General features: G+C 44.4%; 1 protein-coding gene across 4 annotated transcripts in view; it reads right to left on the reverse strand.

Moving 5' to 3' along the window:
• Positions 1 to 24,176, reverse strand: part of PTPRE (protein tyrosine phosphatase receptor type E) — a 125,514-nt gene that overhangs the window by 13,551 nt on the left and 87,787 nt on the right. For all 4 annotated transcript variants that reach the window (XM_045022543.1, XM_045022542.1, XM_045022540.1 and 1 more), the window contains exons 14-17: positions 21,559 to 21,652; positions 15,088 to 15,164; positions 7,114 to 7,248; positions 2,640 to 2,765 (exon numbers count right to left, since the gene is read on the reverse strand). In XM_045022543.1, the coding sequence (XP_044878478.1) occupies positions 2,640 to 2,765; positions 7,114 to 7,248; positions 15,088 to 15,164; positions 21,559 to 21,652 (432 nt within the window). The remainder of the gene's footprint in view (positions 1 to 2,639; positions 2,766 to 7,113; positions 7,249 to 15,087; positions 15,165 to 21,558; positions 21,653 to 24,176) is intronic.

The following is a 24,176-nucleotide window of genomic DNA, read 5'->3' on the forward strand; positions in this document are numbered from 1 at the left end:
GTGCACCAGAAGGGGGAGCATGCAAAGCGCTGTCACAACTGCACACTCATAGATCTTGGTGTGAAAGAGGCAAGGTAATGTAGGAAAAATACAGGGCAGTCAAAAACTGATAGTTCTGTAGAATTTTATAACCTCTTTGAGATGATTTGAACAATACACAGAGAAATATTATTCCATTACTCTAGAAATCACTATGAGAAGAATGAGTTCAGTACCTGTTGACTAAAATTTAGGGCTAGATTGTGCTTGGCTCCTGTCTGGATAGACTGTGTTGGCACATATGGAGAAGTTGGAAAGAGCTTCTTGCCTCTTTGACGCAGAGGCCAAACTCCATTGTTGTGCTTATGTTCCCCTGGGCACAAGGGCTATTCCTGGCTAACCAACAAGCCACCACAAAAGATGGGGTTAGAACTGGCCAGGCTTGGAAAAATGTGGCCTCTGCACCCTATTAGACCTTAACTACACTGAGATTATATGTATATATATATATTTTAACATTTCCCACTGTTGCACTATTACTGGTATTGCTCCATTGCTGGTAACAATGGTGGGAGCTCAGATCATCCAACCTTCCTCAAAAGCAAATGTAGATGACTTATAGGTAAAAACAGCAACTCCTGCTCCATACTAGAATTTCCAAGGTTGCCACCACAGGTAGGTAGCAGTGCACCAGAGGGACATTTTGAGAAAAAGCTCAGTGCAGGCAAACTCATCCTATTTGGCACACTGTTTTGTGCTATGAAGACTAGACCACTTAATCATATTTGTGCAAATGGTTTGTCCTGTCCTCCTTCTCAGCTGTGTGTGCAGTAGGATATTCTAGAATGCACTGCCTCAAATGTTGCTGCTGCTGCTTTGTGTGTTTGTTCTCTGGGTTCCCTATCCTCTGCACAGGCATTATAGGATACTCATCCAGATGTACCCAGGTTGCACTGACATTAACACTGTTAGGCAGCATGGTAGGTGGGGATGCAGAGCATGATAGTGATGGTGAAAGAGCTGCTGTGTGAACACAAAAGGAATTGTGTTATTTGTGCTTCTAATGGTTTACAATATCACAGTCAGAAGTCAAAGCATGCCAGGAATGGATGTCTGTGTAGCAGGATACCTATAACAATCCCTTACTATACTTCATAAACTCATTGCTTTAGCTTAGTTCCTTCTGTCTTGTGCATGTGTGCGCGCACATAAACTTTAGTCATAGTCAGATTCTAAACTTTTACTGCAGGAAAACTAAGAGTTTTCAAAAAACAACGATGCAGTCATTTGCCAAACAAATTATGACATTTCTAGTGATATTTATAACACTGTGATTTCCTAGGTCTTGAACCAAGGCCTGGGAGTCCCCAGACAGCCACTCAATGTCTGCTGAAATCTGGTGGGCTGAGAAGCTAGTAGGACAATAGCCTCAGCCCAGGCACTATCCATGGGGACGCTGACTGGAGGATCACCCTGCTCCGCTGATTAGTCCAACTATGCTATTTAAGCCAGAAGCAGGCACAGGAAGAATGTCTGAGCAACAAGGTGATTTCCTGTTGTAGCTGCATAGGACCCTGCTTGTGCCTGCCTCTTGCACCAACCCTGTTCCTGATTCCTACTCTGCTTCTGGCTCCTGCCTCATCCCGTCTTTGCTCCTGTTCCCACCATACTCCTGCTCTGTGCTTGATCCTGGGGAGGGAAAGCTCAGTGGTTTGAGCACTGGCCTCCTAAATCCAGGGTTGTGAGTTCAATCCTTGAGGGGGCCACTTAGGGATCTGGGGATAAAAATCAGTACTTGGTCCTGCTAGTGAAGGCAGGGGGCTGGACCTTTTAGGGGCCCTTCCAGTTCTATGAGATAAGTTTATCTCCGTATATTATCCTTGCCTCTCCTCCAGTTCCTGCCCTTGTGCCTTGCCTCCAATCATCAGTTAGCAGTCATGGCTCTCACCCAGCCTTCAACTTCTGACTCTGGTTTGATCTTTGGCTCAGGCATTTGATCTCTGACCCTCATTATCAATTCCTGGTTCTGACTCTGGCTTGAGCCCCGGCTCTGGTAACTAGCAGTTAGTTGACTCTCGTGCTGACCCTTGGCTTGTTCCCCAATCTGGATTCCTGGTCTGACTACTAGACCAGACTGCCTACATCCTGGTCCATAACAACCACACAAGGTTCAAGAATGGCCCTGAGAGTATCACTCATTCAACTACAGGATCCTACTTGTCTGGAAACAGTTGATGGTGGGCAGAGGTATTTGTGTTATAAAGAGATTTCATTATAATTTAATACATTTGGGCAAATTTTCAGCAACATGTATGTGCATTTATTTTACTACAACTCTCAACAACTATAAAAAGAACTGCATTTTTGTTTAGCACAAAATAAAACCACTAGATTAAAAGAGGGAATGCTGAATTGGCCAGAATTTCCATTTGATTAATGTGATATGACTCCTTAAACAAACTGTTTTATACAAGTACTTTCTCTTAATTAATAAAAGGCTAGCTGACAGTTAGCTGATATAAAACACACTTTATTTCTCACAAAACCTATGTAATGTATTGTCTTGGCTTACCACACAGACACAAATGCACAAGTTCATAAATCTATCATGGTTATAAATAATTAAAAGTGTAGGAAACACTATACTTTCAAGACAATACCTGATTGAATGTGATTATGAAGTCCCTTACGCTTATGGCATCCAAAAGACTGTCATTCTTTAGCTCTATATTTATCTCTCCATGAGTTACAGAGCCCTCTGATGGCCAGTACTGAAAACATTTTTCCTGTAAAATTGAAACAGAATAGTAAATGTTCCTTGCAACATTCTTCTGCTAAGCTCTAAGCTGTTGTGCACATCTTAGAAGGTCATGACCAGCATTTTAAACTTGTTCTACAGAAGTTCTGCAGTTAAATGCCTATTCAGTGTCTAGCCTAAACCAGCTATTTCGTAAACTCCTTGCACTATTTAAGACAGTAGTAGTAAGTTAATTAGCACTTCAGGCTGTTAGAAAACAAGCCAATATACAAAATATAGGTGATAACTATGCTGGATTTGGGACAAAGGAAAAAGTAAAACAATTATTAGTGATGCTAATGTATGAAAACACTGGTGGAAGTAAAAATGGGGGATTAATTCCCTCCCCCCCAAAACTAAAGACAAACAAACCTGGGACTAAGTCCAAAAACCAACTCTTCAGATCAGTCATGCCACTGTGTGAGATACTATACAAAGGTTGCTTGTGCAACCATAATTCATCCCCCTTGTGCACATGCATTATGATAGTCTTTAACTACATTATCCCTTACTATTTTTTTCCATGGGACCTTTGCCTCGTTCAATGCACAGGATGGATAGTGCTCAGGGAATAAAAGTTATTCAGTTTTTCTTTTTATCCTTATCATTCAGTGTGACCTCCTGCCTTATTTACTGCATGCTATCCAAACCCAAAACTGAATACATAATTATTCATTTCTTCTGTCTTCTCTAGGGCACTCATCACCACAATATCTGAGTGGCTCACTAATATTAATGAATTTTATACCACATCTCCCCTGTGAGATAACAAAACATTATTTGCCTCATTTTACAGATGGAGAAAAGTGAGACAAAAAAACCTTGCCAGTGGCACACAGAGCTAGGATGGCTCCCAGCCCTGTACAGATTCCTCCAGACCACATTGCCTTATTACAAGAATTTTTGAGCATCAACATCAAGCATATACTTCATGCGCAGTTGTAAGTGTTCCACACTTTTGCAAAACAGGCCCATGTATGTCAAGTTCGACAACCAGAAAACGAACACACAAGTAGTAGCCACCTGCCAAAATTGTGGCTTAAAATACTTGCTCGGCATTGCATTGGAAAACTATGGCAGAGGCAGGGATAGCAGTGAGTTCTCCTCTGTGGCAGTCACCTGCCTTAACTACAAGAGCATCCTTTTTCTTCCTGCAGTCTCCTGCCTTGTTTGCTACACACCTTCCAATTTTGTACAGCAAACAAGGTAGAGATCCTACAAACAGCCTCATTCACTACATAACCCTGATTCATCCCCTGAGCACCGTTGTCCTGAAACAGGCAGGAGTCCATTTGAAACTACATGGTTTTACTATATGATCATGTAATTAAATGCATATGTACAAGAGGACCAAATTAAAAGCTTGCACAGACAATTGTAATTCTTGCATTACCTAACTTTGTTCTTGACTTTGCAAACTAAATAACATTCTTTTAATTTTTTGTATGTAGTTTCCTAGGCTTTTTTAAAAAGTAAAAAGGTAAAACCAAATTTAATTATGTACTACTGTAAAAAAAGGTCCCATCATGCACCATCCTCAGGGTTTGAACCCTGAACTTTCAGCACTGCAGCACAGCTTGTACTACAGGACTCCCTTCATTAGCTTATCAAAAGAAAAGAGTGTTATCCTAGAGGGAGAAGAGCCACTAGAGCGAGGGTTCAGGGTTACTAGGTGGAATCTGGCTCAGTTAAGAACATAAGAAAGGCCGTACCGGGTCAGACCAAAGGTCCATCTAGCCCAGTATCTGTCTACCGACAGTGGCCAATGCCAGGTGCCCCTGAGGGAGTGAACCTAACAGGCAATGATCAAGTGATCTCTCTCCTGCCATCCATCTCCATCCTCTGACGAACAGAGGCTAGGGACACCATTCTTACCCATCCTGGCTAATAGCCATTTATGGACTTAGCCACCATGAATTTATCCAGTCCCCTTTTAAACATTGTTATCGTCTCCCACAATGAGGTGGGGGGAGCTGCTGTCCACATGGTCTCCAACAGGGATGGGTGGATAAGCCTTTGGGTCCATTTACTGGTGGGATGGGGAGAGGATTTGTCAGGGAAGCTTGGCCCAACTTTCCCCACAATCCACTACAGCTGTATGGCAGCAGCCAGAATGTTTACTTCTGGAGTTCCTATTATAGGGTCTATCTTGACTTTAGTAAGGCTTTTGATACTATCTCGCATGACCCTCTCAACAAACTAGGGAAATACAACCTAGATGGAGCTACTATAATGTGGATGCATAATTGGTTGGAAAACTGTTCCCAGAAAGTAATCATCAGTGGTTCACAGTCAAGCTGGAAGGGCATAACAAGTGGGGTCCTGCAGGGATCAGTTCTGGGTCTGGTTCTAATCTATATCTTCATCAATGATTTAGATAATGGCATAGAGAGTACACTTATAAAGTCTGTGGATAATATCAAGCTAGGAAGAGTTGCAAGTGCTTTGGAGGATAGGATTAAAATGGAAAATTATCTGGACAAACTGGAGAAATGGTCTGAAGTAAATAGTCTGAAATTCAGTAAGGACAAATGCAGTGTACTCCACTTAAGAAGGAACAGTCAGTTGCATACATACAAAATGGGAAATGACTGCCTAGGAAAGAGTACTGCAGAAAAGGATCTGGGGGTTATAGTGGATCACAACCTAAATATGAGTTAACAGTGTAACAGTGTTGCAAAAAAAGCACACATCACTCTGGGATATATTAGCAGGAGTGTTGTAAGCAAGACATGAGAATTCTTTCACTCAACTCCACGCTGATTAGACCTCAACTGGAGTATTGTGTCCAGTTCTGGGTGCCACATTTCAGGAAAGATGTGGACAATTGGAGAAAGTCCAGAGAAGAGCAACAAAAATGATTAAAGGTCTAGAAAAAATGACCTATCAGGGAAGATTGAAAAAACTGGGTTTGTTTAGTCTGGAGAAGAGAAGACAGAGGAGATATGATAACAGTTTTCAAGCACATAAAAGGTTGTCACAAGGAGGGGGAAAAATTGTTCTCCTAGACCTTTAAGGATAGGATAAGAAGCAATGGACTTAAATTGCAGCAAGGGTGGTTTAGGTTGAACATTAGATCAAACTTCCTGTCAGGGTAGTTAAGCACTGGAATAAATTGCCTAGGGAGGTTGTGAAATCTCTATCACTGGAGATTTTTAAGAGCAAGTTAGACAAACACCTGTCACGGATGGTCTAGATAATACTTAGTCCTGCCATGAGTGCAGGGGACTGGACTAGAGGACTTCTCTAGGCCCCTTCCAGTCCTACAATTCTGTGATTCTATGACGGTTTTGAATGTTGCTGAAATTTTGCTGACAATTCAAGCAACAGAAGTGGCAATGTTCCAAAGCATATATATCTCAGCTAAACCTGAGTGGAATTTCATGAGACAAAGAAAAGGCACTTCTGTAGCCCAAGGTCTTCCCCCCTGCCATATATTAAATACCTGCTGCAAACAGTGGAAGAGTTAGCACGTCTCTAAAAGAGGCAGCCAGAATATTTTATAAGGAAGTGTTATGCAACCTAAATATAAGGGTGTGACGAAGTAGGGAATTTTCTTAAAGTTTTGTATGAATATTACGTGTGCCTCAGTTTCCCCTATGTGCTGCATGTTTAATCAGGTGGTGGGGAAGAGTGTTTATTGTTGCAGATGAGCAGGTGTGACACTGCCTAGCAGCCTGGACCCCTGACAACAGCCTGGACACTTTGGAACTTAGCAACTGGTGATCCAAAGGCTCTCCTCGATTTGGAAGCCAGCTGGTTTTGGCCAGTGGGAGAACAAAGGGCTGAAGAGAGCGAGCTCAGGTGATCTGTTTGCCCAGGAAAGAAGACAAAGGAGGGGCTTCTGGGAAGGTGATATAGTGTGGTCAGCAGAAAGGAAGATCGATTCTGGACTGGGGACAAAGAGAGGTCTGAGCCAACTTGGACTGGGGACAGACCCAGTTGGACTATGCTGTAACTTTCTATTCTTGAGGCTATCACAGAAGCACCAGGGACATACAGAGCCAAGAAAGAGCACCGGACCGGTGATTCCATGGCATAGGATCATTACCGGCACTACATATAACAACAACAATAGTTTGTGCAATTCATTTTCATGAATTTTTAGTCCCCTGAATAAGACATTATATTACACTTGATGTCTATGAATGTAGCTGTAAGTTAAATGGACAAAATTTAGTGTGCACAAGCCCTTTGCTTGTAGGATGGTGAGCCCAGTGGGGCAAAGGGCACAGAATAATCAATGCAGGGAGATTCAAGGCAGGAAAGGAAAAAGGATGTATTAACAGAAAGAACTTGGACTTTATAATTACAAACTTTGCACAACTGAATTATACCTGCTCCCTTTCTTGAACTTCTGTAAGCATAACAATCGTGTGACATTTCCACTCCCACACCATTCGCCAGAAGTCTTCCACTGTATGAGGAAGTGGGCCTTGGGTTGCAATGAAATAATCCTTCTGGCGATAGCCCTTCACAGAAAGATAGAAGATAACTCATCACTGATACAGTTTTGAATACAGCAACTTTTCTTTTTCATATTTTAAATTCTGACCCACTCTTATCAGTATCTCCTAGTTATCTAGAAATACTGCATCATCATTTGTTCTGAAGCCTGAGTAACATTTATTAATACTTAGGGCCGGATTCTGTCACCTTCACTCATGTTAGTACTCCACAACTAGTCACACTGATTTCAGTGGGGCCACTTTCAGAGTAAGATAGTATTCACCATGAGTAAATGTGACAGAATCAAGCCCTAAATCACTGGTTTTCAAACGTTTGTACTGGTGACCCCTTTCATGCAGCAAGCCTCTGAGCGTGACCTCCCCCCTTATAAATTAAAAATGGGGGAGTTTAATTTAATGGAAGCTTGGGGCTGTCAGCCCCATGGAACTGACAGCTCGCTACCCCCATGTAACCACCTTGTGACCCCGTAAGGGTTCCTGCCCTAAATAATTTGCTTTTCTAAAGATAATATAAAAACAATTTTAGTTAAACTGTATGCAACAAAACAAACCATTCTGTCAGCAAGAGAATTATATGCTATTTTGTCAAACAGAAACTCTCTGCATGGGCAAATATAGATTACATGGTACACAGAAACACATGTTCCAATTTTCTTGTTGGAGTTTTCTAAATGCAATACATTGTTTAGTTTGGTTGTAAAAAATTGTTTTCACAGTTGAAAAGCACTCAGGTTAAAACAGTCTTGGAGAAAATTCCAAAACCTGAATGCAGAAGCAAATATACAAATACGAAAAAGCCTTAGAAGACCTAGAAATTGCTTTGTTATGCATATTTGCATATTATTACTGTAGTTTAAGTAGTGATGACAGAACCCTATTATGGTACTTTATGTTCATTTCATTTTAAGCTGATCTTGTACAGTTATAGCCAAAATCTCAAAGGGGCTTCAAAACAGCTCCAAATTTGTGCCTGTGATCTCACACAATCATTATCGCCAGCAAAAACCCAAATTAAGGTATTATTAAAATTAATAATCACACATTTGATATAAATAAATAGACATTTTAGTTACTTTCTTCATGATCCCTGGAAAGTGGGAAACCTTAGAATCCATTTTTAAATATGAGTGAAAAAATATAAAAAGATCTTAAAATATGTTAAAATTACACAACTTTGAAAAACTATGCTTAAAATAGTTTAAACTAATACTGCATAAGCATTATGACAAAAACTTTCTGAAATCATTAAATGGCTTTTTGCCATGGCAAGTTAACATTGCTAGCACTGCAGAATGACTTACCAGATTTGTAGTAACATCTGGAAAGCAATATCTTAAGACAGCGGTTAGTACCCCTGGGAAGGATAACTTTTTTACCTCACTGTACATACTACTCATGACAAATTTGGAAGCTAACTATATATGAACTATATTAAAATGTATAAGGAAATAAAAACTCCCTTCAATTCTAAGACCACACTCACCTCTCCCCTCCTCTACCCACTCCTCCAAAAGACCCTACTGCTTTCTTAATAAATGCTCATTTGCTTTTATTTCAGAAAAAGAACATCTGTGTTTGAAAAAGAAAGTAGAGGAAGCAAATTTAAATTAGGAATGTGATCAGCTACCTAAGTCGGCATTACACAGCCCCACCAGTTAGTTTAAATGTACCACTATTTCTGACTCAATTTTAATCATCTTACAACATTACTTTAAGAAATACACCATTAGAAAAAATATTGAGAGGAATAGCGAAGTCAAAGAAGAATGAGGATGGAGACTTAATTCCCCTTGTCACTAGAGATGAATTCCTCCAAGTTAGGGTGGGTGCACATTGGTGGACAGAGTGGGGAATCTTGCATTTGAGTTGCAATGTGGGAAATCACTTGCTGCCTGTACTACACTGGTTATGTGGATGAATGGAGGACCTAAATCTCTAGAACTGTCAGTTTGACACCTTTCAAGAGCATTAAATTAGCTAAAAATGTAATTGTGGAAAATTGTCAAAAACGTTTCAAATGTTTCATGTGCTTCTGTTGCATTAGTGTTTTAATAGAATTCTCTACATAGCTGGAAGGCAGAGAGAATCTGCAAAGTAGAATAATCCCCTGTTAGAATGCCAAGTTAACATAGGCTGTTTCATGCTGCTAGTGAATATATCTAAAAGGTGGTAAAATAAAGCAGATATTGATATTGTTATAATCAACAATATCAATATTGTTGTTCAAAGATAAAGTTAAAATGGGAGAGCACAGTTCCAAACTGGGCCACCAGGGAAGCTGTTCATTGTAGCTCCCATCCTGAAGACTAGCAGCGCCATTTTGGGAAAAACATGTTAAGTGGGAACAGGGAAGTTGGCTCTTGAAGGAAAAGTGAGGGAGCAATGAGCAGTGGCTGGGTACAGCTGGGACATTGGAGGGCAGAGCTTTACCCTTTACTGGGTCAACTCTTGGAAAAGTCGGAGAAGCCCAATCCAAAAAGGACCAGGACAAAATAAGATAGGGGACAGTTCTGTATAGAGAAGACAGCCCTGCAAAGGGAAGGTAAAGATGCAAGAGAAGTGGCTGTGAATGTTTCATTCATACTGCAGCAAAGTTTAGTTCAGCTTCTGAAACGAGTATTTATGTTCCGGTATATTCCTCCCATCTGTCCAGAGTGCAACACTTCCTTCATTTTAAATCACCGAGGACAAGTTTTAACAGGATGTAGCCAAAATGGCTTCAGGGAAAGTGAAGGCTTTAGATTTCCAAATAGACATTATTATATTTATTTCTATTTTTAAACACTTCGGAGGTGCTCAGGTACTATGCAGATAGGGGCCTTGTAAGTACCAGCTGGACAGACAAACTGACCTTCATAATGTAAATTGTAGCTTCTTTTTTTTTTGTTTTGCTAGTTTTCAACTCATTATAGTCATTTATATAAAACAAAGCACAAAAATATATTATTCTCCTTCTTAAACTGTATAACATAGGAAAACAAGGTACAGATGGTAAGTAAACAGTATAAGCCACAGCAGATGAGCCGTTACTTCCCTCAGACTGCCAGGCAGGACCAAAGGAGGAGAAGGAGCAGGGGAAGGAGGAGAAGGAGCCCCAATCTTCCTCATCAGGCCCTACGCAGTCAGCTCCCTGGCACCCCAGGTCATCAAATCACTCATTTTGACAAGACACTTGAGGTTGACATCGCAATCCCCTCTGCATTGGATCCAGCTGCCCCTTGTTTTCCAACCGTCTTTCCTATTTCCTGGATGCCTGGACCCATATCACCTTAGACCGCTGGGTTCTCAGTACGACAGAGCTAGGGTACACCAACTAATTCCTGTCCACACCAGCTTCTCATTCCCCCTTCTCACAAGCTCCTGTTGGAGCAAGATGTCCAATTCCTCCTTCGCGTGGGAGACATGGAAGAGGTTCACTCTCACTTTAGAGGAAAGGGGTTCTATTTCCACAGCTTCCTAATTCTGAAAGCCAAAGGGAGTCACTCCCATTCTAGACCTGCAACGTCACAACTGATATCTCAAGAACCTGACGTTCTGCATGGTTTCCTTGGCGTCCATCATTCTTTCACTGGATCCCAAGAATTGGTATGCTACCCTTGAGCTAAAGGATGCTTACTTCACATTTCGATCTTTCCTAAGGTTTGTAGTGAACCCAAGGTCACTACCAGTTCATGGTTCTCCCATTCAGCCTGTCAGTCATCCTGTGGATTTTCACAAAGTGCATGTCAGTAGTAGTGGCCTTCCTCAGAAAAAAGGGATACCACGTATTCCCATACCTTGATGACTGGCAGGTCAAGGGCTGGTCTAGAGCTCAAGTGGAAGCGAACACCTGTCTCATTCAATCAACCTTCAATGCATTGGGCCTTCTGTTAAACGTCCAGAACTCCATCTTGATCCTGGTTCAAGGGATAGAGTTCACTTGGGCAGTGCTCAACTTGGTGTAAGCAAGGACACTACTTCCAAATGACCGGCTCCTCTTGATTGCATCCCTGATAAGATCTCTCCAAGGTCATCGGATCAGGATTGCGAGAAAGTGCCTGAGTTTCCTGGTCACATGGTATCATGCACATACATAGTGCAACATGTGAGGCTACTACTCAGACCTCTGCAAGCCTAGCTAGCTACGGTCTACTCCCCATCTCGCCATCACCTGGACTCAGTGGTCATGGTTCTGGCCCAGGTGCTCAACTCACTCACATGGTATGCGGAGGGGTAACCTTCTCAAAACCCCAGCCATCCTTATCTCTGGTATGCAATGCATCGGCCCTCGGAAGGGGAACCCACCTAGGGTCTATCAGAACTCAAGGTCTTTGGACTCAAGAAGAGCTTCCCCTGCACATCAATGTCAGGGAGTTCAGGGCAGTAGGTCTAACTTGCCAGGCCAAATCCATTTTTGATCCTCAAGGACAATATGACAGCTATGTTCTACATAAACAGACAGGGCAGGGCACATTCTCTCCCCATGTCAGGAAGCAATCTGCCTGTGGGAGCTCTGCATTGATCACTCCATCAATCTAGAGGCATCTTGCCTTCCTGGAACTCAGAACCAGTTAGCAGACCACCTCAGCATGTCTTTCTCCTTTCACCATGAGTGGTTTCTCTGTCCAGACATTGTGAGGGACATCTTCCAATAGTGGGGGATTCACCTCATAGACCTGTTTGCCACCCAAACCAACAGGAAATGCCACCAGTTCTGCTCCCTGAGAAGTCACAGTCGCAGATGCGTTCCTGTTACTGTGGATAAGGCACCCGTACTATACATTTCCTCCTTTGCTGCTTATTCACAAGGTTCTGATGAAGGTCAAATGGGACCAAGCATAGGTCATCGTCATAGCCTCAGCATGGCCCAGGCAACATTGGTTCTCCACCCCCCAGGCATGTTGGTAGAGACACCACTGCAGCTTCCCTTGCACCCAAACTTGATATTCCAGGATCCCAGTTGGCTGCTGCACCCAAACCATGTGTCTCTGATATGCTGGAAGCTCCATGGCTGAATCCGGAGGAGCAAGTTTGCTTGGAGCAAGTCTGTGAGGTCCTAATGGGCAGTAAAAAGCCATCCACCAGAGCTACCTACCTTGCAAAAATGGTTCTCCATCTGGTGTTTCCAACGACAAGTCCTGCCCCTGTAGTCATCCCTACAACTCATTCTAGACTACCTGCTTCTAAGACAACAAGGTCTAGCCCTTTCCTCAGTCAAGGTCCATTTAACAGCTATCCTGGCCTTCCATCTCAAGATCAACAATCGTTCTGTCTTTTCACACAACATGGTTGTCCAGTTTCTCAAAGGTCTAGAAATGGTGTACCTCCAGGTAAGGGATTCCACCCCTACATGGGACCTAAACCTTGTCCTGTCAAAACTCACCGGACCCTTGCTGTTACTCCTCTCCTGAAAAGTAGCCTTCCTGGTGGCCATCACAATAGCCAGGTAGGTTTCGAAGATCCGAGCCCTCACTTTGAAATGCCCATACACAATCTTTTTCAAGGAGAAGGTCCAGTTGCCACCACACTCGTTCCTTTCAAAATCAGTCTCTTAATTCAATTGCAGTCAAGCAAGTTTTCTGCCAGTGTCCTACCCTAAGCCACATGCCAACAGAGAGGGACAACGCCTCCACTCGGACATTCGATGTGGCTTGGCTTTCTACATACAATAATTAAACCATTCTGCAGATCCACTCAGCTGGCCATAGCAATAGCAGAAAGAATGAAAGATCTCTCCCCATTTCTGCACAGAGAATCTTGTCATGGATTATTTCATGTATCAGGGCATGTTATGATCTCCCGAACATCTCACCCCTGGCTAACCTAACAGCTCACTCTATGAGGTCTCAAGCCTTTTCTGCTGCATTTTTGGCACAAGTTTCAACTCAGGACACCTGCAGTGCGGTAACTTGGTCATCAGTTCACCCATTCACAACACACTATGCCATTATACAATAGGCTAGAGATGATGCCAGCTTCGGCTGGGCTGTGTTATAGTCAGACAGTCCTTAATTTCCGAACCCACCTCCAGTGCAACTGCTTGTGAGTCATATACATTGGAATGGACATATACAAGCATGGGTACTAACCTTTCTGTAATTGTTGTTCTTCGAGATGAGTTGCACATGTCCATTCCAAAACCCACCCTCCAGCCCCTCTCTCAGAGGTGGTTGGCAAGAAGAAACTGAAGGCGAGAGGGGTTGGCAAGGCCCTTTATACTGGCACTATGAGTGTGCAACACCAGGGGGTGCTACAGTTGACCCAATGGATACCACTAGGGGAAAAAATTCTGGCCACTGTGCTTGAGTCCATTGGAATGGACATGTGCAACATATCTCGAAGAACAGTTACAGAAAGATTAACCGTTTTTTCTTGGGAATGGCACTGAAATGGTACGGTCATCCATTTCCTTAGTGCCCTGGACAAAGGCCAAATTCTCTTGGTGATTTATTTATATCTGTAAACTATCTTCAGTACTGCTGATATGACTGCAAGCCACAGTAGGAGTAGATAGAATTGCTTTAGAGAGATTCCACTCACTCCTTTCAGAGCATTCCCAGAATTTGATGCTGAATGGCTGCTCCTTCTTCCCTGGGGTTCTCAGTTATGGAGTCCTGCTGGGCTCATTCCGTCACCTCTTTTGTCTATGTGAAGCATGACCATGCAGCAATATGGCTATAGTGCCATCAATATTCCAACAACAATCAACTCCATGGCCAACATTTTTAAAATTTGGGTACCTAAAGTTAGGAACTCAAGTCTAAGTATAGGCAACTAATTAAAAGTTGCCTGGACTTGTAAAGGTGCTATGTATCTGCAGTTCTCAATGGAGTGAGAAAGGGGGAAGCATTCTGAGGATTTGTCAGAGCCTAAGTGACCGATTCTATGTAACTTACACTGGTGAAAATCAGGAGGGGCTCCACTGATTTCAGTGGAGTTAAGCCAGTGTAAAAACAACGCAGGAGAAGAATCAGGTTCTATAACTGCTCCTTTCACTGAGGTTATCTGTCCACTTATTCCCAAGGTGATCCCTCATGGGCTCCTAAACATAGGTTGCATCCATGGCGAGAAATGCTGATGTACATCTGTGAGCAGGCAAAGGATGGTGCTCTTTTTCTCAGATGCTAGCTTTATTTTGGTCATCCACATCTTTGTAACCTGTAGGCTGGATTATTATAACACGCTCTACCTAGGTGGAACTAACCACTTGGATGTTGAAGACCACTTAGATGTTTCTGTTAGTGAAGAATTTGCTAGGGTGGGTCTTTGCTCATGGTTTGGTCTATGAACTCTAGTTGTGGTGTTTTCCCAATTTAATGCTGATGTCATTTACCTCATGTTATTAAACATTTTCTGCTACACCGAGACTCTGTGCTTGCGAGAGGGGAAGTATTTCCTCTTTGAGGCACCCAGGGGTGCGTGTAAGACTTTCCCAGGTCACTGGGTGGGGGCTCAAGCTGATTTTGCGTTACGTTGTTGGGAGGGGACCCCTATGTACTGAACCCAGCCCTTGCTGCTATCAACTCAGCCTGGCAGAAGGGTTACAAAAATGTAAGTCAATAAGTTTCACTTCTGTTGCGAGTCTATTTCACTGTTTGGCTCTTAGGCACTACAGTATTGTTGTATTTTGGGTTTCAGAGCATAAGAGAATGTTTAAATTACAAAAAACTGTTTTCTCTGAAATTGAAAACACCAAAGGAAAAAACAACTATCCCTATTTGCTCTTACAAGTCATCCCCTGAACACACACATCTTTTGTTTTTTTGACAAAACATAAATGTTGCTCCTAAAGTCTCTTTAAAAACACTTCTATACCATAATAGTCAAATGTAAACAATTTAAGTATATAAAATATGTACTTACATCTATGAAGGAGGCATTGATGTAGTCTGTATATTCCTGACCTCTTTTCATTGAAAGAATCACTCTATTAAAGTCATCTAAAAACAAAAAAACCCTCCACATTATTAGTTTTCTTTTGCTGATCATAGATTAATTGCTTCCTTGTACTTTCACATATATAACAACAAAATTCCCTGTCTGAAAGAAAACAAGTGGCATGAGGCTTGGTCCTGTAAGTCAGTGGGACTGTTTAAATGAGTGAGGCCTGGTCTACACTAGGACTTTAATTCGAATTTAGCAGCGTTAATTCGAACTAACCGCTCAACCGTCCACACCAGGAAGCCATTTAATTCGAACTAGAGGGCTCTTTAGTTCGAATTTGGTACTCCACCCCGGCAGGTGGAGTAACGCTAAATTCGACATGGCTAGTTCGAATTAGGCTAGGTGTGGATGCAAATCGAACTTAGTAGCTCCGGGAGCTATCCCACACTGCACCACTCTGTTGACGCTCTGGACAGCAGCCCGAGCTTGGATTCTCTGCCCAGCCACACAGGAAATGACCCGCGAAAATTTGAATTCATTTTCCTGTCTGGGCGGTTTGAATCTGACGTTCTGGTTGCACATCGGGGCGAGCTCCGCAGCACCGGCAGCAATGCAGAGCTCTCCAGCAGAGGAGTTCATGTAATCTCTGAATAGAAAGAGGGACCCGGCATAGACTGACCGGGAACTCTTCGATCTGATCGGTGTGTGGGGCGAGGAGTCTGTGCTTTCGGAGCTGCGCTCCAACGAACGGAATGCAAAGACCTATGAGAAGGTCTCCAAAGCCATGATCCAGACAGAGGATACAGCCGTCATGCAACGCAGCGCCGCGTGAAAATCAAGGACCCCAGACAAGCCTACCAAAAAATCAAAGCGGCCAACGGACGCTACGGAGCCTGCCACCACTGCCCCACCAGTGACCATGGACTCTGATGATGGGACAGTGTCGACGGACAGTTCCTCGACGATGTTCACGGACGGGGAAGATGAGGAAGGGTTTGTGGAGGACGAGGCAGGCGATAGCGCTTACAACGCTGGTTTCCCCGACAGCCAGGATCTATTCATCACCGTCACGGAGATCCCCTACCAACCCTCCCCGGCCAGGAACCCGGATCCTGAATCAGGGGTAGGAGCTGTCGGTAAGTGCTTTAACCATGTTAACTTTTATTCTTAATATAACAGGAATCTGAAGTGTGTGAAAAGGAGGTCTCTGTACATATGGTGATAGAACAGAAATCCTCCTGGGAGAATGCCACGAAGCTCTCCTGCCGTTAATCGATAAGCATCAGCAGGAGGTTCCTGGGGAGAGCTGCCTTATTGGGTGCTCCGTGGTAGCACACTTTTCCGCGCGAGGCTTTCACGCGGTATTCAGGGAGCACTGCCTCCCAGAGCACGGCTGCATAGGTCCGTGGTTCGTGCTAGATTTCACGCAGCATGCGCTCTCTATCTCCTTCAGTGCCCGTCCTCACGGTGATCTCGCTCGGAGACTCCTGCATCTAAGTAGGGGAAGAAATGTTACGTTACGCCTGGTCCAAAGTATTTTTAATAAATAAACGGACAGACGGCATAGCACAGACTCAGCACGCAGCTGCGTGACGAGCGTAACGGAAAGCCAAAGAATCAAATGGACGCTCATGGAGGGAGGGGGGAACGAGGACGCAAGGTATCCCACAGTTCCTGCTGTCTCCGAAAAGCATTTGCATTCTTGGCTGATCTCCAAATGCTTCTAGGGTCAAACACAGTGTCCGCGGTGGGTCGGGGCATAGCTCGGCAATTTACGCAGCCCCCCGACCCCCAGAAGTTAAGGAAAACAATCCTCTGTTGACTCTTTTACATGTCACCGTATCTGTACTGAATGCTGCAGATAGACGCGATGGTGCAGCACTCAACACCAACATCCTTGCTCCCCCCACGCTATGGATGGCTGATGATGAGGATGCATTTCCATCTTTTTGTACCATCAGCCTATTGGCACATGGGGCAGTGCAAAAGGGCTGGTAACCATGACAACCGTACCAACTTGCTTGGGACCGGTCGGTCAAGGCCGCCTGTTGCTAATTTTTCATGGTAGATGGTGCAGTATGGCTGGTAACCGTCCTCATCATTGCAACAGGGGGCTGAGCTCCATCAGCCCCCACCCTTCATTGTAAAGAAAAGATTCAATTGCCCCTGGACTAGCAGAGGGATGAGTGGCTCCCTCCTCCACACCCCTTAATGTCATCTCTGGACTATCATTGCAGCTGGAGGCTTCCTTCCACTCATTTCTCACAAACGACTACCTGTGTCTTGTTCATGCATTCTATATTACTTCATCACACAAGTGGGGGGACAATGGTATTGGAACCCAGGAAGGCTGGGGGAAGAACGGAATGAACAGCTGGGGTTGTTTCAGGAGCACACCCTGTGAATAGCGTTCAGCTCAAAATTTATGCAGGATTGGACAGAGAGCAGCTGTGGTCTCTGGTTGTATGATACAGTGGTTCTCTAGTACACTTGCCCATAATCTAGGCAGGACTGATTCTATTTTTAGATACCCAAAAAGGAGGGATTGACTCGGGGAGTCATTCCCAAATTTTGCTTTTGCGCCCCTGGCTGATCGACCAGGGGCACTTATGACAGCACCAAATGGCGCAGTGCAAAAGGACAGGTAACCATGACCATCTTATTACCGTCTTCTTACCAGTTCATGGTATGGTAGACGGTGCAGTATGCCTGGTAACCATCGCTGCTGTCATGCAAAAGCATAAGCATGCTGCTGTGTAGCGCTGCTGGTCCGCCTCTGTCAGCGGCATCCAGTACACATACGGTGACATATACAAAAGGCAAAATAGGGTCCATTGTTGCCACGCTATGGCGTGTGCCAGGGCATTTCATGGAAAACGTGCTCGAAATGATTGTCTGCCATTGCTTTCCCGGAGGAAGGAATGACTGGCGACATTTACCCAGAATCCACCGCGCAAATGATTTGTGCAACAGCAGGCACAGGGGTCTCAACAAAAAATTCACAGAGACAGCCTAGACTCAGTTAATTGTTCGCAAAAAAGTATCATTGCAAGGAATTAACTAACTGTTTCCCATCTCACAGCTTCCACTGTCTCCAGACCTGCCACAGCATCCACCTCGCAGAGGCTGGCGAAGATTAGGCGGCGAAAGAAAAAGACAAGGGACACGATTTTCGGTGTGGGCTGCTACCTAGCCGAGGCGGACCAGCAGAGGCAGTGGAGGGAGAAAGTCTCTCTGTACCAGCGCTCACACAGCGAATGGGAGGAGAGGTGGCGTGAGGAACACAAGCAGGCGACTCAAGCAATGCTTGTACTACTGAGGGAGCAAACGGACACGCTCCGGCGACTTGTGTATGTTCTGCAGGACCGCTGCAGGACAGAGCCCCCGGCAGTATCTCTGCAACTGCCCTCCCCCGCCACAAAGTCACATTCCCCCCTCACCTCAAATAACCAGGAGGATGCCCGCCCTGGGCCGTGAATACTGTCACTGCACCCCAGCAGAGTGCTCAAGTAACCAAAAGCTCTCCTACCCTACATTTGCATAAGTCCTTCCCTTCCAGACTCAAACAAGTCCCAATCCCAGTCCCATCCCATAACTGTGTACTTAAGTAATAAAAATACTTTGCTGTTAAGTACTGTTTCCGTCATGTTTCTTCACTGAAGACTGTGTTTGAATGGGGTGCGTGGGGAAGTGCGTTGCTAATTGCATAGGACAGGCACCTTTCGCAGGGTACAGACACGGGGGCCGGATCAGCAGCGGGTAACACACACAGTGCAGTCAGCAGGCACCGTGGTCGGTATGGGAGGTGGTTTCCAGGTTCTGTGTGGGCGGTGGGGATGTGACTTTTTAGCGGGGGAGGGCAGGTACAGATCTTATACAGCGGTCCTTGTCGTGGACCGCTGAGTCACGCAGCAGAGGAATCTGTATCCGTCCTCCTCCGCCACAAGGCCACATAGCCCCCCGCACACAGAATCCCAAAAAGGAGGGATGGCAGGCTCCGTTGAAACAAGCAGTCCGGCAATGCGGACCGCTGTAGGAGCAGGAGCCTGTCATTCCTTGAGTTTAGAGGCGGTCTTTACATCAGCGCACACCCTACCCACCGCAGTCTGCGTTCCAGTTTCGACCCTTTAACGAAAAGTCATGAATAAAGAAACCTCTCCTCAGTAACAGTGTGACATGTATTTTATTTTTACACGTGTCTTGGAAGTGGAGGAAACGGGGAGAACGGGGTATTTAACCGAAGAGGAGAGTCAACAGTAACTGGGTAAAGAAACAGGGGCAGGTTCAGCTTCTCTGTAAAGAAACTGAACAGTCACAGGTCACGCTGCTCGCTGGTATTTAAAGAGTTCCTTGTCGCTGTCCCAGGCGCCTGTATAGGGCTTCATGAGCAAGTGCATTAGCGGGCAGGCTGGGTCACCGAGGATCACTATAGGCAAATGCACATCCACAACAGTTATTTCGTGGTACGGGAAGAAACTACCTTCCAGCAGGCGTCTGAGCAGCCCACAGTTCCTGAGAACACACGCATCAGGAACCTTGCCCGGCCATACGACGTTCATGTTGGTAAAACGTCCCCTATGGTCCCCCAGTGCTTGCAGAACCATTGAAAAGTAGCCCAATTTCTCAGCAGCTGAATGTGGAAGAGGTGGACGATAAAGTGCGAGGAGGAGAAAACGGCGAGGATCGCAGCGGGCTCCATGCTTGCAGTGCTGTGGCGTCCACGCTGTCACTGACCAGAAAAGTGCACGAACAGATTGCCCGCAGGCGCTTTCAGGGAGGGAGGGAGTGAGGGCATGATTGACGGTTCAATGACGACAGTTACCCAAAACCACCCTCGACACATTTTTTCCCCCAGCAGGCATTGGGGGCTCTACCCAGCATTCCAATGGGCAGCGGGGACTGCGGGAACTGTGGGATAGCTTCCCACAGTGCACCGCTTCGAAAGTCGACGCCGGCCCCGTTAATGTGGACTCAGAAGTTCGAATTAGTGTATTTAGTATGGATACACAAATTCGACTTCATAAGGTCGAATCCACAAATTCGAATTAAGTAGATTCGAAATAGTCCTGTAGTGTAGACAAGGCCTAAGAGTATGTGGAATCAGGTCTTACATTTAAATTGAATTCAGTGAATGAACTGAAAAGCACAGTCAGTATTCAGTAACATGATTTTTGTTTGCCAAACAGTAATTCCAAGCAAAAACTGAGAATTATATTTTCACATACAGATATTACAGTTTTCATATACAAATTACATGGGTCTTATTGATGTACAGCGTCTAAGAAGTTATATAGCTAAATTATTTCAGTCAGTCCTGAATGATGAATGAATTTCACATATTTTAACCTGAAACTAAAACAGCAAAAAGCACAACTAACTGCAAGCAGACATACTAAATGTACAAACTATATGTCACTTCATAAGGCAGATCAAGAGGAGGAAAGGGTCCCCCTCAGAAATGAAGGCCCCAACGAGAGGGGGAGGGGGCATTCCCCCCTCCCAGCACATAGGGACCAATTATAGAATCATAAAATATCAGAGTTGGAAGGGACTTCAGAAGATCATCTAGTCCAACCCCCTGCTCAAAGCAGGACCAATACCCAGACAAATTTTTACCTCAGTTCCCTAAATGGGCCCCTCAAGGATTGAGCTCACAACCCTGGGTTTAGCAAGCCAATGCTCAAACCACTGAGCTATCCGGATAGGGTTAAAGGTTGCTATAGGACAAGTGGAGCCAGACCAGGGGGATGAGTGACCTCTAGGACCCAGCAGGCAGAGCATGAGAATGGCAAGAAATACAATCACTGCTGGTGAGTGATGAGTCGGAGGGGTGAGTTGGAACTACACCAAGGGGTGGATGAGGGGCAGGAGAATTCAAGGGAGAGAAGGTAATAGACATGGCTGGAGAGCACAGTGCTGCACGCAGAGGAGAGCCTTGCAGCGAGGCTGGGGGAGGGGGAGGATGGTGGCTATGGGAACAGTGATTTTAACCACCTCTCTGTTAATGCTGCAGTTTGGGGATCTTGGCGCGGAAAGTGACATGACATGGGGGGAAATGGCCTACTACTCTGGATAGAAGCAGGTATAACAGGGTTGGATGGGTCTGTGCTTTACAGTGCAAGGGTTTTCTTTTTCTTCTGAATAGGAATTTGTTTCTTTAATGTTTTATATATTTGCACACATCTATAGTGATACCTTAAAAATCAATAAATAGCCTGTAACTCTATATACGGTAAGTTCCACAGTCTTTTCTAAGAGTTAAATTCACAAATTAGTTTATTCAAATTGCAGCCCTAGCAGGGGCACCGACTGGTGAGCTCACTACAACACTGTTGTCTTCTTCTGGTAATGGTGTTTACTCATTAAGAAATTATTACAGCAGTGAAATAATTTGTCATATTTATAACTTTAAATACATATAAAAGATCTGTAAAAGATAGCTTGTCTTACATGGAATTATCTGGATGACTCTGGCTTTCTTCATATTCGCTGGCAGATTGCCAGTTCTCATGTTTTCCTTCATTATTCGAACATTTGTTAATTTCTACAGTGAACAACAACAAAACAACAGTTAGGATTTGATGTATTGCTGGATTAAACTGAAATACAATTGAGGGCATATGCTTTGTAGTTGGGTGTGAGAATACTGAATATCCCTCTGTTGATGGAAGGTCGCTACAGCCCTAGGATAGTCTTGACTTCTTGAGAATCAATATATAGTCCAAGACCATTAGGACAGTGGCAGCGAGGTGGAAAAGTTTGCAGATGATACTAAACTGCTCAAGATAGTTAACACCAAAGCAGACTGTGAAGAACTTCAAAAAGATCTCACAAAACTAAGTGATTGGGCAACAAAATTGTAAATGAAATTTAATGTGGATAAATGTAAAGTAATGCGCATTGGAAAAAATAACCCCAACTATACACACACAATATGATGGGGGCTAATTTAGCTACAACTAATCAGGAATGAGATCTTGGAGTCATCATGGATAATTCTCTGAAGATGTCCACACAGTGTGCAGCGGCAGTCAAAAAAGCAAACAGGATGTTAGGAATCATTAAAAAAGGGATAGAGAATAAGACAGAGAATATTTTATTGCCTTTATATAAATCCATAGTAGGCCAAAATCTTGAATACTGCATACAGATGTGATCTCCTCATCTCAAAAAAGATATACTGGCATTAGAAAAGGTTCAGAGAAGGGCAACTAAAATGATTAGGAGTTTGGGACAGGTCCCATATGAGGAGAAATTAAAGAGGCTAAGACTTTTCAGCTTGGAAAAGAGGAGACTAAGCGGGGATATGATAGAGGTATATAAAATCATGAGTGGTGTGGAGAAAGTGAATAAGGAAAAGTTATTTACTTGTTCCCATAATATAAGAACTAGGGGCCACCAAATGAAATTAATGGGCAGCAGGTTTAAAACAAATAAAAGGAAGTTCTTCACACAGTGCAGAGTCAACCTGTGGAACTCCTTGCCTGAGGAGGTTGTGAAGGCTAGGACTATAACACGGTTTAAAAGAGAACTAGATAAATTCATGGAGATTAAGTCCATTAATGGCTATTAGCCAGGATGGGTAAGGAATGGTGTCCCTAGCCTCTGTTTATCAGAGGGTGGAGATGGATGGCAGGAGAGAGATCACTTGATCATTACCTGTTAGGTTCACTCCCTCTGGGGCACCTGGCATTGGCCACTGTCAGAAGACAGGTTCCTGGGCTGGATGGACCTTTGGTCTGACCCAGTATAGCCATTCTTATGTTCTTATGAGAGTAGCAGATGTTGGGGTAATTTGCCTGGAATTACCCCAAATCTGAAATCTGGTTTTCTTTTGCAAGTAAGTGTGACACATAGCCGATTTCTTACTGTGTAGTAACACTTTCTGTACCTCCTTGGAGCAGAATCTATGTGTTGTAACCATGAAGAAGCCAGGCCTTGAACTGGAGTATCCATAGGTTGGGGTGGACAGCGCGTCTTTCATTCTGTGAGAGGAGGTACGGGGTGGATTGCAGAGGGATCATTGGACATGTTGCCAGCAATGACAGGTAAGGGTACTATGTCTGTCTCGCCCAGGTGGGAGCAATCAGTATGACGTTTGCTCTCTCTCTCTTTTTATTTTTAAGAGGACTTTTCATAATAGAGGGAATGGGGGAAGGACATTGTGCCACAAAAGAAGGAGGGCATCCCCTGAAGAGTGTTGTCTAGGGCCTGCCCTGGAGCAGTAGCATGGACATTTCTTGGTTCAGGTAAGTGGTGAATAAGTCTATAATCAGTGTCCCCCACTGTCTGAATATGTCATATAGTACTGCTGGGTTCATCTCCCCTTCATGGTCGTGTGGGAATTTCCAGCTGACACTGTTCGCTGTCATGTTCTGTGCTCCTGGAAGGCAGGCTGCTGATATTGTAACATTGTGGGAAATGCACCAATTCCACAGCTTTAGCTCTTCCGCACAGAGGGAGGGCGATCTGTCGGTGGTTGGACATACCGTGGTGGTTGAGGAACAGACAAAGGATATGAATGAAGGGGCCCGGGTTGGTAACGGGCACTATAAGGATCACGGGAGGAGTGATGGGAGATGATCTTCTCCTGTTCACTATCCAATTCTTTACTAGAGAATGGAAGTATTTGACCAGTGGAGATTCCCATGTTCGAGAATTATTCTGCTCTTGGGCCCCGATACCGAGCAGGGGAGACTCTGGTATTTCAGATACCGCAAGGTTTGAGTATCTGAACCTTTGCCGTGCTGTCATAGTCATTAACGTTGGCAGTTGTCGTTGCTGGATCGATGGCACTGAAGGGATCAGCAATCCGGGCCATACCAGGCACTCTAAGGCTGGATGGCATCCCACTGACAATGCCGAGACTAATGCCCACACTGGCAGCGTCTTCCTGGAAGCAGTGCGGTCCCTGTCCTCACCTTTCCCTGCGAGTACTATTGCTTTGATGCCTGTGCCCATCAGGTCTTTAGGCACATCAATAGTACCTGCCACACTGGATCCTCATGAGCTATGGGTACTGTGGCTCTATGGCTTTGGTGCCATTGGTACCGACGATACTAAACGTG

This window comes from Mauremys mutica, chromosome 7 (assembly GCF_020497125.1).
Source record: "Mauremys mutica isolate MM-2020 ecotype Southern chromosome 7, ASM2049712v1, whole genome shotgun sequence".
Lineage (NCBI taxonomy): Eukaryota > Metazoa > Chordata > Testudines > Geoemydidae > Mauremys > Mauremys mutica.